Genomic DNA, 15,043 nt, shown 5'->3' on the forward strand with positions numbered 1-15,043 from the left:
CAGCGGCATAGCACAGGGAGATCAGCTCTGTGCTTTGTGACCGCCTGGAGGGGTGGGATAGGGAGGGTGGGAGGGAGGGAGACGCAAGAGGGAAGGGATATGGGAACAGATGTATATGTATAACTGATTCACTTTGTTATAAAGCAGAAACTAATTTAAAAAAAAGGAACTTAATTGCACTGATGTTTTCAGTTTTGGTGGGATATGATATGTATTAGAAAGTTTTTATACACATAGAAGTATTCTTATATACCCATAATCCAAAATCAACAGTTATTAAGCCTTTGTCACATTTTTTTTGTCTGAGGAATATAATTTATTTTAAAGGAATCGTGATGTTAATAATGGAGTATTCAGGGAAAAGGTCCTTTTCTGCATCTTTCCTTCAGTTAAATTTGACTGGAGGGTCCTGTGTTGAGGGGAAAAGATTCAGGATTGATTTTGCCCTTTAATTTACTGAAGAACTGCCTTTGGATGAGGAAGATGGTCCTCACTTTGTTAACCTGATCCATTAGGAAATTTCCATTTTAAAACCATCAACTTTTGTATTCAGTCTGGATTTTACCAGGAGTTTTCATTTAATGTTATGCTGATTTGATTTTTTTTTTTTTTTTTTTGGCCACACGGTGTGGCTTATGGGATCTCAGTTCTCCAACCAGGGATTTAACTCAGGACACAGTAGTGAAAGCCCAGAATCCTAACCACTAGGCCACCAGGGAACTCCCTTATGTTGATTTTTAAATGACAGAATTCAAGATTTTATGATTGTATAATTTTGTATTTGCTGCTTTTATTGCTTTGGTAGTCGTTAATTTTTCCATTGTGATTAATAGCAGTATTTACCAAGTGTTTACTATACGCCAGTACAGAACTAGTGTTTTCACATACTCATTAATCTTTATAGCTACTTTGAGAGGTAGGTATTTTTATTATTCCTTTTATAACAGCTTAAGAAACTGGTGCAGAAGTAATTTACTAGGTAGTACATGGCTAGTAAGTAAGTATTAGGACCATGCTTCAAATCTAAGTATATCTAACTCCACAGCCCATACTTTGCCTGCTGTTCATTCCACAGTATCTACTGTAGGCTAGGACTGCAAGGTACCAGAGAAGAACAAGACTTATAATTAGTCCTTGTGATAACTAGAATCTGTTTCAGTCATTGTGTTTTAAAGTGTGCTTTAATATTATGATAAGGCCAATTTTTAGGGAGTAGATTCTTTTGGGAAAGTAGTTTCCTATTAATGCATATAGTTATTGAACTGTAAGTTTCCTCAAGTCATTCTAGTGCAAGCTGTTCTTATCTAGTACTTGTCTAGTTTCTATGTACAACATAACTGCTAGTGCTGGTGGTTTTTAGATCTTTGAATTGTAGTCCTTTGCCATACTTGTTAAAAATAATACCAAAGGTGATTAATGACATACAAGTCATCAGGAAGATGGCTGATTGTGTTCTTAGCACTGAATGTATTTGACCTTCTACCGTTTCTTTTTAGGGTGCAAAAATGCAGAGCAATAAAACTTTTAACTTGGAGAAACAAAACCACACTCCAAGGAAACATCATCAGCATCACCATCAGCAGCACCACCAGCAGCAACAGCAGCAGCCACCACCTCCACCAATACCTGCAAATGGGCAGCAAGCCAGCAGCCAAAGTGAGTACATGCTAAGTAATGGGGTAGAAATAGGTCCCTTCTTGGGAATAGTTTCTTGATTTTTAGATTAGATTCTTGGGATTATAAAGTAATGGGCCTTTGTAGCACACCTTTGTTGTTCTTTTCTCTATTTATCTCTTAATACTTAGGATAGAAAAAGGCTGATTCTCTGAAATAAGGAGCAGACATGTAGGATAGCAGTTGAGTACAGGTTGCTTTGCTGCATTGGCACATTCTGTTGCTAAACAGATGGCTGCATATTTTACCTCAGAGCTTGGTTCTTAGAGGTAATCATCAGATGACTAGTACATAGAGAAGATATAGAAAAGGTCTTTAAGACTTAATGGAGAAGAAGTCTGGTGTTAAGTATTATACTTTTATCTTAGGGTCTGTGCCACCACATTTGTAAAAAAAATATTTATTTATCTGTTTGGTTGCACCGGGTCTTAGTTGCGGCAGGCAGGCTTCCCAGTTGTGGCATGCGAACTCCCAGCCTCAGCATGCATGTGGGATCTAGTTCCCTGACCAGGGGTCAAACCCGAGCCCCCTGCATTGGGAGCCCGGAGTCCCATACACTGCGCCACCTGGGAAGTCCCTGTGCCACCCCATTTTTAATCAGAGTAAAAGGTCTTTAAAGGTATGTTTCCATCCATTCAGCAAATTTTGAGCACCTGTTGTGTGCCTCTAAGACTACAACCAACCTCAACCCTCTTTATTTCCAGAGATTCCTACAAAGAATACTCTTCCCTAACTCATTCTTTTCATTCCATTACCCCAAGCCTGAAAGAATGGGAACTGTTAAGGTTATGAAGATTAGTGAGGGATTGGGAAATGGAACAATTATGTTTTAAATGTAAAAATCTGATCCCTTCTGACCTAGGGCTCCTTGACTTGCTTAATTTTCTCTTTCTGTCTCTGAGTTAGTCCAGGGTGGCTCCTGGCCCATAGTAGAGTTGTTGAGAAGTCTCCCCAGATCTCTGCCTACTGCTTTCACATTCTAAGGTGCAATTTACTGATAAGTGGTTAGTGGATAGATTCCATTATTGGGAAATGGTGTTTGACTTCTCTACAGCAATTATATTGCCCATCTAGCAGCAGTTGTAACTCTTTGAGAATGTGACTGTGTGTCTTCTCTCAGATGAAGGCTTGACTATTGACCTGAAGAATTTTAGGAAACCAGGAGAGAAGACCTTCACCCAGCGTAGCCGGCTCTTTGTGGGCAATCTTCCTCCTGACATCACTGAGGAGGAAATGAGGAAACTATTTGAGAAATATGGGAAGGCAGGCGAAGTCTTCATTCATAAGGACAAGGGCTTTGGCTTTATCCGCTTGGTGAGCAACTGTGGGCTTTTAGAGTATGTGCTCTAAAAGGTGGGGAAGCTGGGGAATGATGGATATGGAAAGTTAGGCAGTAGAAATAATCCTCAGATGACATTAAAAGCTTATAGTTACAGTTGGCGGAACAGGACAAAAATGCAGATTTTATTTTTTCCTCATAGGTTTTTGTTTTGTTTCAAGGACAACATAGGTTTATTTGCCTAGGACTCTGGGGCTAAAGTATGCCCTTTGGAACTTCTTTTGTTTTAACTTGGAAATTTCAAACATATAGAAGTGGAGAGAATAGTATAATGAACCTGCACTTACTTGTTACCCAGCTTCAGTAACTATCAACTCATAGTTAATTTTGTTTTATCTCTACCCTTCTATTTACTGCCCCCCACAAATATTTTAATAAATTAGATTTTTTTCCAAAAAATGAAAAAAGGTTTTTATTTTAGTAATGATCAAGGTTTATATAATTTATTTCCAAAGCCCTTACACGTTATCTCACTTAAGATTCGTCAAAACCTTGAGGGAACAGTTTTATTTGTATGTATTTTTAAAAAAAAATTTAAGTGTAGATCTTTTTTTTAAAAAATCTGACTTGATTTAGGAAATGTGTTTAAGTGCATGGGGGAAACGTTTCTGGGCATTATCTATCTCCATAAATGAGGGACATAATGTGCTAGCAAGATCACTGGATGTTATGGTCAGAACTAGTCTTCATTCCAGATCTACCACTAACTATATAGGCAAGTCGTTTTTTCTAGGGCTCAGCTTCCTCTTCAGTAATGTGGAGGGTCCCATCAAGGTCTGTGGTTCTAAAGAGGCCTCTTGTAGGGCATAGTGATTCTGGTTAAACTTGTATGTAGCTAGCAAAAATTAAAATAATTCTGGCTGCTCTACTGTAAGGGTAGGCTTTATGATGGTCATTCTTGTCCAGATGATCTGTTAACACTTCAGAGAATAGCCTATGATACCAGTGACCATGTAAGTGGTATTAACTCTAGAATTTCCAGTTGATATATTGCAAGGCCATCAGAGCAATTAGGCTAACCAAAGAGTTATCTGAAACACCTGACTCCATTCTTCCAGTTCTATCCATGTTTCTTTGTATGCTTGTTGCCAAGGGGTTTTTTTTGGGTTTTTTGGAGACATTGAGCTATTCTTCTTGAGCCTCTTGATGGCTGTGTAGGTGATCTTTGTCCAACTGAGTTATTCTGACTTTCCTCTGCTTCCTAGGAAACAAGAACCCTAGCAGAGATTGCCAAAGTGGAACTGGACAACATGCCGCTCCGTGGAAAGCAGCTGCGTGTGCGCTTTGCCTGCCATAGTGCATCCCTTACAGTCCGAAACCTTCCTCAGTATGTGTCCAATGAACTGCTGGAGGAAGCCTTTTCTGTGTTCGGCCAGGTGGAGAGGGCTGTAGTCATTGTGGATGATCGAGGAAGGCCCTCAGGAAAAGGCATTGTTGAATTCTCAGGGAAGCCAGCTGCTCGGAAGGCTCTGGACAGATGCAGTGAAGGCTCCTTCCTGCTAACCACGTGAGTGAGGGGTCATTTTCAGAAACATACCTTAAATGCTACTTCCTTCTGTGGCCTGGGGAGTTGGCCTCTAAGAACCATGTTCCTGTGTTCATTTAAAGACTTTTGATATAATTCAGCTCTAGTAGAGTTTTCAGTGTACTCTTAAATTAATGGAAATGGAATGAGGATTAAAAAATAAACCTTTGCAGTCTTTCAGTAGGTTGTCATTTAATCAGTGTTAAGTCTCCCCTTATGGTGAAGTTTTAGAACTCTAAAAAGTTGTTTTGTGCATGTAACATCTCTCTTAGTATTTACCCCAAGTCGTTACCTTGAGTTCTGTAGATACCATATATAAAGGCTGCACTTGGAACGTCCCTGGTGGCCCAGTGGTTAAGAATCTGCCTGGCAATGCAGGGGACATGGGTTTGATCCCTGGTCCGGGAAGATCCCACGTGCCGCGGAGCAACTAAGCCCATGCGCCACAATACTGAGCCCACACACCACAACGACTGAAGCCCGCGTGCCTAGAGCCGGTGCTCTGCAACAAGAGAAGGCACCATGATGAGAAGCCCCCGCACCGCAATTAGAGAAAGCCTATGCACAGCAACAAAGACCCAATGCAGCCAAAAAATAAATAAATAAATAAATAAAGGCAGGCTGCACTTAAGTCCTCCACCTACTTAAAGACTGTATTCAGAGAAATGAAACCTGACTCTATCCTGTCAACCCCAGATTCCACATAATGCCATTAAAAGGGCGTGGTTACTTAGGACTGCATATAGAAACCCCTTCAGAAGTATGTTTAATTGTCCAATCCTGACCCCTAACTAGTTCCCTGTGCCGGTATAATTTGATTAACACTGAGCATCTCTCGCCCAGATTTCCTCGACCTGTGACTGTGGAGCCCATGGACCAGTTAGATGATGAAGAGGGACTCCCAGAGAAGCTGGTTATAAAGAACCAGCAGTTTCACAAGTATGTGGTCCTGACAGATTCCCTGTTAGGTATTGCCTGTTCTTAAGGAAGCTTGTAAAGAGATGTGTAAAAGAGGCACATCTTTGCTGTATGTGTTCACTGGCAGCCATTGTCTTGGCCCTCGGGAGGAATGTAGTGTTTCGTTGGGAAAATCTTGGACAAAAGTTTTAGTAACCTAGGAACCTTGTGTATAGGGAGCGAGAGCAGCCACCCAGATTTGCACAGCCTGGCTCCTTTGAGTATGAGTATGCCATGCGCTGGAAGGCACTTATTGAGATGGAGAAGCAGCAACAGGACCAAGTGGACCGAAACATTAAGGAAGCTCGTGAGAAGCTGGAGATGGAGATGGAGGCTGCTCGCCATGAGCACCAGGTCATGCTAATGAGGCAGGGTGAGTATCGGCCTGTAAGTCTTAAAACTAGAAGAAGGACAGAGTAACTTTTTTCAGGAGTTTCTTTGTATCAATCAGTAGAGAAAGGCCTAAACTTCAACTTTTATTCTCTGAAATATTTTGTTGATCTTGGTAGGCAAATGAGCTTGGAGATGTGGCAGAGGATACTGGATTCTGTGGAGAAGGAAATAATAGGTTTGACTTCATTTTTGGAATCTGGATACCTCGGATGGCCACTCAGGGATTAAATATCCCCTTTGCTTTCTGGATCTATCTTTATGGAAAATTACTGGGCCTATGTACTCTCAATCAGTCTGTTGTTTTCATAGATTTGATGAGGCGTCAAGAAGAACTTAGGAGGATGGAAGAGCTGCACAACCAAGAAGTGCAAAAACGAAAGCAGCTGGAGCTCAGGTAGCTCTTTTCTCCAACCCTTTTTATCTGACAACTTTAAAATGTAATGTCTCTCTCCTGTTTCCTACCACCATGCTACCTCATGCATTTGTAAATATGTCGGCAAATATTTCCTGGCTGCTTCTCAAGTTCTCCCTTTAGATTGGAGATGTTTCAGGTACCCATGGTTCTAGGAATTCCTGGGACTGTGCTAAAGAGGAAAGCAGCTGAGTGCTGGTCTTATGAGACTGGCTCCTTTGGGAAAGAACTTTTTTCCCTGAAGGACACATCTGGGTTGTTTTAGGGCTGGGCACATTTAACAGTGAGTTTCCTGGAGAGCTATGATAGTTTTCAGTAGGCTCTTGATCTCCTTGGCTGAGTCCCCTGTTAAGATAATCTGTTCGAGTTTTGGAATGCCTCTGCTTAAATATCTTGGTGACTTCTCTGTAGGCAGGAAGAGGAGCGCAGGCGCCGTGAGGAAGAGATGCGGCGGCAACAAGAAGAAATGATGCGACGACAGCAGGAAGGATTCAAGGGAACATTCCCTGATGCGGTATTATCTCCCATGTGCCCATGATATGAAAAACTCATCATGAATTGTCCATTAGGACTATTAAAACACACTAGGCTATGACCAATTTTTCCATTCTATGACACTCCTTATAGAAAGAAGCATTCATAGGAAGGAAAGGTAAGGTTTGAAGAGGAGCTCTTCTTGCCTCACAGGCAATGTAGGATGAAAAGCTGGGGGGCCAGTGTATGCTGTTTAAACTCAGTGACTGCAGGATCAGATAGACCCCCAGTCCTGTAGCAGCCTTGACTGGTCTTCTGATGTCCTTGGCAGTTGTACAGGTTGGAGCCCTAGAAGAAATCAGCTATGTCTTTCCTTTTCTTTCATCTTTCCTTCTGTTCCTAATAGGAAACTCTGACTTGTGTCCTAGTAGCTCTAATCTTGAATTCATTGTACAGCTGTAATGAGTTCAAGGAGCTGTTGTTGATGTTCTTCCTCAGCTTGGTCTCGGTGCACTTAGGATGTGTTTTCACTGTCTACTTCCCTTCGTATGTGGGCCTCAGTGGATTGTGGTAGAATGAATGCAGTGCTGTCGTGGACTGTCTTGAGTGTTTTTTGTTTTTCAGAGAGAGCAGGAGATACGGATGGGCCAGATGGCTATGGGAGGTAAGGACTTAAGGGGTTAATGGCTCTGATTTCCTTTTTTGTCTTGTCTCTGGTAAACTAGGTAGCTTCTCCTACCTAGTCCAAATTTAAGAGGCTTGACATTTCTGGGAGCATCATTTTGGTGAGAGGGTAACATGTCTTAGGCCAGAGATCTTGAATTATTTCCTTTGGCATAGAAAAAGACTGACAGTCTCTGTCTCCTATACTGATCACACTGCTCTGCTTTAGGTGCTATGGGCATAAACAACAGAGGTGCTATGCCCCCTGCTCCTGTGCCAGCTGGTACCCCAGCTCCTCCAGGACCTGCCACTATGATGCCAGATGGAACCTTGGGATTGGTAATAAACTGCAGGGCCTTATAGTAACTCTAAATGGTAATAGGAGGAGGAAGGACTTTGCCTTCGTGGTCCCTGGGTCTGCCACAATTTTGCTACAGATAACAGTTTTTAGGATCACTGTTATCCATAAAATATTACCTCAAGATCTTTGTTTGGAGTCTTGTGCAAGCCCAGTCTCAAACTATATTTTACCCAGGAGTTAAGCAAATAACTGTCTGACTGGGTAGTCTTGATTGACTGTTTAGTTGCTACCCTGGGTGAACAGGATCTTCTTTGGAGGGAAAAGGCTAGGCATTATCACATAAAATAGATGTGAGTCCAAAAGCTTTATGGCTCATACAGTCCTGAGGTGGTTTTAGTTCTACTGTCAAAATGTTTAAATTAGATAGGCTTAAGGTTGCTGAGGAGTGATGGCCTGCCCTCGTCCATGTACCTGGTTCAGGAAAAAGGACTTGGCTAGCACTTAACCAGCCTAGGAGTTGAGTATGTAATATTGCTTAGCATGTAGAAATACGGATAAAAAGTTACAGGTAGGATGGTTGGGTAGGACTGTATTTCAGGCTACTTTCCTTTTAGGGATAGCCACTAGAGTTCTAAACAGGCTTGGTCAACCCTACCATCAGGAGCCTTGAATAGTTGGGTGGAAATGGCCTCCGGGGAGGGACTACAGATGGGTGGGAAGCTAGGGCATAGGTTCTCTTATAACATTGCTCTCTTTCTCTTTAAGACCCCACCAACAACTGAACGCTTTGGCCAAGCTGCTACAATGGAAGGAATTGGGGCAATTGGTGGAACCCCTCCTGCATTCAACCGTGCAGCTCCTGGAGCTGAATTTGCTCCAAACAAACGTCGCCGATACTAATAAAATTGCAGTGTCTAGTTTCCCAAAACCCTTAAAAGAAGGACCCTTTTTGGACTAGCCGAATTCTACCCTGGAAAAGTGTTAGGGATTCCTCCCAATAGTTAGGTCTTCCCTGCCTGTAGTACTCTAGGGAGTATGCTGGAGGCAGAGGGTAAGGGAGGGGCGATATTTAACAAATCAGTTCTGTGTGGTATATCCTTTAACTAACCAGTTCTGTGTGGTGCATTCCTAAAGTTTCATGTGATTGTTGAGAGCCTGAGGGGCGGGGAGCCATGGTAAAATGGATCCAGTTAGGGCCATTAATCTTAATCATTCCACTCTTTGTCCACCCTGTTCTATTTGCTTTCTTGTCCTTACACCCCCATCCCAGAGACACTGCCACATATACCACAAAAACCAAACATCCCCCAATGACCTTGGCCCCATTGCTCCATTCGCTCCCAGGTGGGAATTCAGGCAGATGTCCACAGAGGTCACAGACAACATACATACGGTTCTGTTATATCCCATATATTACCCCTTTGTGTCCTAAGGAAGACATTTTCTCTTAGAGATTTTCATTTAGTATATCTTTAAAAAAAACTCTTGTGTTAAACTTGCCTCCATCTTTTTCTTGGGTAAGGACAACTCAGAAATGGCCCTTTTGTGTCTATGATATTGCTGTTCACAGCTTTTCTTGATAGGCCTAGTACAATCTTGAGAATAGGGTTGCTGTATGCTGAAGGTCAGACAGTAGCTCTTAGCTTTGCCTATCTTAGGTAGTTATGCTGTGCATTTTTTATTGGTGTACCATGATTGATTTGTCCCTGATACCTTTGGAGTTTTTCTGAGAAATGAAGTAATGCAATGTCAACTTATTAAAATACATTTTAAGCCTTTTAATTTTCTGTGCTGTTTTTGAAGGGGCAGGGAGGGAGGGGAGTTCTGTCTCAGATGAGCACAAGGCTATAAGAATAATCCTTTATGACCTTTTGCTTAAAGTATTAATCATCCATCTAGGCAAACATGGGGAGGTTGGATGCATACTATGACCGAAGTGGTTGACAAAGATTGGGGGCTATTGGTGGTACACAGAAGTAATGAGGATGGGAGGAAAGCTGCTCTGAAAGGGAGAAAATGGGCTGGAGGAATTGGGGTACCTTCACCAAGCTGGGAGGGGGCTCAAAATTGGTATTCATTTCTGAGCAGCTGCTGGTATGTCAGAGGCTTGGAATTAGCATGGTAAATCTAAAACCGTCTCAGCAGTGGTTAGCTGACCTCACCCAAGTTCCAAGCCCTACTCGATCCTTTTTTCTTGAGCCTCAGAGCTAAAATGTTCCTGAGCTCTTTCCTATTGGCTGGGAAGACCAATTGAAGTTCCCTTGCCCATGTTAGGAGGTGTACGCCTCCTGAACTAAAGATAGAAACAGCTGGCCCTTCCAGGCAGCTAAAAGCCTCCAGACTAAGAGGTGTTCCCCACTCGACAGCCAGACTCCTTGAAACACCCTTTCAGTAATTCTACCAACGCCTCCATGTCTCTACTCTGCTATAACAAAGGCTGTGGGCAGCACTTTGACCCCCAAACCAACCCTCCTGGTGAGTAATCCTGACCTTGCCAGGAGCTCTGTGAGTGCTGGGGGAGTTGTCAGCTGTGGGCAGTCTGTTAAAGGAAGAAAGAAAAGAAAAATTTAGTGTACCTGCCATAGTTCTGAGTGATTTTCAGTCTTTACTGATTTTTTTAATATCATACGGAAAGACTAAGCATATACACCTGGAAAAAAGGTAAGAAGTGATGTTTTGGTATAGTATCTTTCCTTCCTTGATCCTTCTACCGGTATCCACAGATTCCTGTTGCCATCACCCTGGGGTCCCAATCTTCCATGATGCACTTAAGGTGAGGAATAGGCAAGGGGGGATAGCAAGAGCATTTCGCAGAAGAAATACAGCCAGGAATCTAAGCTGAGCTGGATCTCTTGTTATCAGGGTTGGTCCTGCTGCCGGAAGCGAACTGTAGATTTCTCTGAGTTCTTAAACATCAAGGTAAATTCTTTACTTCCTGGGATTCTGCCCCTAATAGAAGGATTCTATCCCTAATCCTCTCTCCTTATCTGTACTAGGGCTGTACTGTGGGACCACACTGTGCTGAGAAGCTCCCTGAGACCCCTCAACCTGAGGGCCCTGCCACAAGCAGTTCACTTCAGGAGCAAAAACCTCCGAATATGATTCCAAAGTCAGCAGAGACTTTGCGCCGGGAGAGGCCCAAGTAAAGAGGAGGAGGTCCCTGGGTTTTTCCTACATTAACGGAGCTTACTAGGAGTGATTAATGGGTCATTGAGGTTTGGGGACTAGTGACTAGAGATGTGAGGAGACCCAAGGATCAGGACTTGGTGTAACTTTGGTGCCTTAGGGGAAATTTGTGTCCAGAAATAATGTCCTTTGTGCTAAAGTGGTACGGAGTGATGGGAGAGGTATTCTGTGGGGCTTTTTCGTTTTGTTTTTTTTGGGGGTTTTTTTTGGCTGCTCTGTCTGGCATGTGGGATCTTAGTTCCCTGACCAGGGATTGAACCCGTGCCCCTGCAGTGGAAGCACAGTTAACCACTGGACCGCCAGGGAAGTCCTGGGATAGGTATTTTGAATCAATAGAGTAGATAGCCTCTCATGAATATATACTTAGTTATAATACAAGGGGGATTGTTGAGAATGACTTTTTTTTTTCTTTTTGGAAAAGAGCTTTAAAATAAGTTTTGCATCGGGCTTCCCTGGTGGCGCAGTGGTTGAGAGTCCGCCTGCCGATGCAGGGGACACGGGTTCGTGCCCCAGTCCGGGAAGATCCCACATGCCGCGGAGCGGCTGGGCCCGTGAGCCATGGCCGCTGAGCCTGCGCGTCCGGAGCCCGTGCTCCGCAACGGGAGAGGCCACAACAGTGAGAGGCCCGCGTACCGCAAAAAAAAAAATAATAATAATAAGTTTTGCATCAAGAACAGGATGTAGTAGTATTGGCAGCCAGGAGACTGCAGAGAAGAATAAGTTAATTTTGTGGAAATAGTATGAGCAACAGAAGAAAGTCATATTAGGTCTACGACTAATTAGATGAAGAAGAAGAGGGAATGATGCGGTTCTGCAGAGAAATATGGTTGGATTTAGAGCAACTGAATAGATGGGCAAGAGGAGCCCTGGGGAATTCCCCAGGGTTCAAGGATTTGGCATGTCCACAGAGAAGAAAATTGGCAATGGGATTGCTACCCATCTTCTCTAACCCTGCTCCCCTTTCACCAGACTTCTTCGATTCCATTACCACTGTTGGGAAGGTTGGCGCTGTTGATCACGTTTAGTGGGTCAGGACTAAATCACCCCACCCATACTCCCTAGGTCAGAGTTGCCTCCAAAGCTGCTTCCGCTAAATATATCCCAAGCCCTGGGAATGGCACTGGAACAGAAGGAATTAGACCAAGAACCTGGAGCAGGTAAGTGGGTCTTTAGTAGGACAGGCTTCACAGGCAGGAATTTAGTGAAAGTGGCAGTTGGGTGGGGGAAATGAATAGGGTTCCTGACTCTGTTTCCTTTGCCCAGGACTTGACAGTAGTCTGATCCAGACTGGTGCCAGCTGCCAGAACCCAGGATGTGATGCTGTGAGTGAGAGTTTGTGGAGGACTCAAGCATGTGGTTGAGAGATGCCACGCCTGAGGGATGACTGGGTATAGATATGAGGCTGCATAGGGTACATTTTTAAATGACCCAATTCTTTTCCTGATTCTCCTTTATCTGTCTTAGGTTTACCAAGGCCCGGAGAGTGATGCTACTCCATGTACCTACCACCCAGGAGCACCTCGATTCCATGAGGGGTGATGGAGGGGACTGGGTGGGCTGTGAGACAGGTTTCTCCCAATGTTGACCTTAAGATGGAAGTGGGGGCTTGTGGGGAGGGGAAAGGAGAGTCAGTTGAATTCTGTTCCTACCTCAGGATGAAATCTTGGAGTTGTTGTGGTATCCAGACCCTGGATTTTGGGGCATTCCTGGCACAGCCAGGGTGCAGAGTTGGTAGACATGACTGGGGGAAGCAGGTAAGCCCCGACTTTCCTGAACTCTTGATTAGAACCCAATTCCAAAATAATTTCTTCTCCCTATACCTCATGGCCAAGCTCTGTATCTTCTCCCTTTTGCATGGATCAAATAAGATTCTGCTCCTTATCCTTTACCAGCCCAGTGGTTTTGCAATATGAGGTAGTGTTAATCTTTCTGACACTCTCTGTCTCTTCTCCACATATACCATGAGAACGCCCCTTGGGTTAAGAGTTCATCCTTACCACCCACTTTTCACGTCTTCTTTTTAGCTGCCAGCGTCTTGCCGTCATGATTGGCACCAGACAGATTCCTTAGTAGTGGTGACTGTATACGGCCAGATTCCACTTCCTGCATTCAACTGGGTGAAAGCCAGTCAAACTGAGGTGAGGAACGTCTGATGCTGGATGGGAAGCCAATGAATTGGGTGATATTATAATCTTACAGGCAGAGTCATCGTAGGCAGTAAACATGTAGGCTCCATAGTCCTCTGAGAGGAAGGTAGACCTGTTAGGTCAGGGTTATCTGGCTGACCCGTGGATGTAGGGATTACACCACTGGCCGGCTTCTCTGTCGTAATGACTTGTTCTGACCTTCTGGGATTGTTACTACCCCTGTAATTCTTTTCTCTCAGCTTCATGTCCACATTGTCTTTGATGGTAACCGTGTGTTCCAAGCACAGATGAAGCTCTGGGGGGTAAGTGAAGATAAGGGGGCACAGGAGGGGGAGGCAGATGGGGTAAAAAGAAGGGCCAGACTGGAATGAATAGAGGGTGTCTTGAGGGAAGGAGTTGTAGTGGGAAAGTGGAGGTTTTCTCTTCATTTGCTTTGATATTCTCTCTCTCTCTCCCTCTTCCTCCCTCTTTTTCTCCCTCTCCCCTCCAACTCCCCTTTCTTTCCTCTTTCTCTCTCTCCCTTACTTATTCCTTCCGTATATTTTTCCCCACCTTGCATTTTTTATTTTTCTCCCTGTCATTCATCACCATCCTACCCTGACCCCAATCCCTTTGATTTCCTCATTTTCTCTTCTGTGTTCCACTATCTTTCCCTCCTCCTCAGGTCATAAACGTGGAGCAGAGCTCTGTCTCCTTGATGCCATCTCGGGTTGAAATCTCCCTGGTCAAGGCTGACCCAGGATCCTGGGCCCAGCTGGAGCACCCCGATGCACTGGCTGAGAAGGCTAAGGCAGGGGTTGGGTTAGAGATGGATGAGGAAGAATCTGAGGATTCAGATGATGACCTGAGCTGGACAGAGGAGGAGGAAGAGGAGGAAGTGATGGGGGAATAGTGACACCAGACAGTCAAGTGTCTAGATAGGACCTCAGTGACTCCCTTAGGATCTCAGAGACCAGGATATGGTTGGCCATGTGGTGTCATTGAGCAGCAGGAGGCAGAAGGAGGGGAGAACAAAAGTGTCCCAACCATTCTGTTTTTTTCCCTTAAATAAATCTTGTATTCTGCAGTTTCACATAGTGTCGTTCTCTCACCTCACTATCTAAGATTGTATTCATTCCCTCCAACTTCCGTGTGTGTGCAACACACGTGTGTGAAAAAAGCACATGTAATCAATTCTTCACAACCACCAAGTATTTACTGAGTACTTACTATGTGCCCAGTTATATGTTAGGTGGTTTAGAGGTATCTGAGAAACAGAAGACTCATTCATTCCTCTCAGGAAAATTGTAGTCAGGCTGACAAGTCAAGGCTCTACATGAGATAATAATAAATATTATCAGGTAGTTTAACTGAGTGCTAAATTGTGCAGTACAGTTTTGAAAAGCTGTAGGAGTTGAGAGAATGGAGTGATTAATGTGGACTGTAGTAGAAGGGGAAAGCTCCATGGAAGAAGTACATTTTTTACAGCTTTAATTAGGTACAATACACATCCCATACAATTTGCCCGTTCAAAGTGTAAAATTCAGGGGTTTTTTTTAGTGTGCTCAGAGTTATACAACCACAATCAATTTTACAATGTTTTCATCACTCCAAAAATAAACTCTGTACCCATTAGCAGTCATTCCCAGTGTCCCCCCAAACTCATAGCCCTAGGCAACCACTTATCTACTTTCTGCCTCTGTGGATTTACCTATGCTGGATATTTCATATGAATGGAATCATACAATATGTGGTTGTTTGTGACAGGCTTCTTTCACTTAGGATAATGTTTTCAAGGTTCATCCATGTTATAACATGTATCAGTACTGCGTTCCTTTTAATGGCCAAATAATATTTCACTGTGTGGATATACCACTTGTGTTTATCTCTTCATCAGTTGAGGTATATTTGGGTTGTTCCCACTTTTTGGCTATTATGAATAACGCTCCTGTAATAATGCTCCCATGCACTCATGTTCAAGTTTTTATGTGGA

The 15,043-nt window shown here is 43.5% G+C and overlaps 2 protein-coding genes across 2 annotated transcripts; both read left to right on the top strand.

Moving 5' to 3' along the window:
* Positions 1-1,505: 1,505 nt before the first annotated feature.
* NONO (non-POU domain containing octamer binding) lies at positions 1,506-8,638 on the top strand (the record flags this gene model as incomplete). The annotated part of the gene is made up of 10 exons (XM_079727006.1): positions 1,506-1,656; positions 2,795-2,988; positions 4,219-4,520; positions 5,382-5,477; positions 5,672-5,868; positions 6,198-6,282; positions 6,712-6,814; positions 7,399-7,438; positions 7,667-7,776; positions 8,504-8,638. 10 exons carry the CDS (start codon positions 1,506-1,508, stop codon positions 8,636-8,638), a joined length of 1,413 nt encoding a protein of 470 aa, XP_079583132.1.
* Positions 8,639-10,149: 1,511 nt separating this feature from the next.
* On the top strand, positions 10,150-13,963 carry ITGB1BP2 (integrin subunit beta 1 binding protein 2; the record flags this gene model as incomplete). Its single annotated transcript, XM_079727008.1, has 11 exons — positions 10,150-10,213; positions 10,462-10,511; positions 10,601-10,657; positions 10,735-10,880; positions 11,987-12,081; positions 12,188-12,246; positions 12,389-12,459; positions 12,579-12,678; positions 12,949-13,062; positions 13,311-13,373; positions 13,736-13,963. 11 exons carry the CDS (start codon positions 10,150-10,152, stop codon positions 13,961-13,963), a joined length of 1,047 nt encoding a protein of 348 aa, XP_079583134.1.
* Between the last annotated feature and the right edge of the window lie 1,080 nt (positions 13,964-15,043).

Source organism: Hyperoodon ampullatus (genome assembly GCF_949752795.1).
Source record: "Hyperoodon ampullatus genome assembly, chromosome: X".
Taxonomy (NCBI): Eukaryota; Metazoa; Chordata; class Mammalia; order Artiodactyla; family Ziphiidae; genus Hyperoodon; species Hyperoodon ampullatus.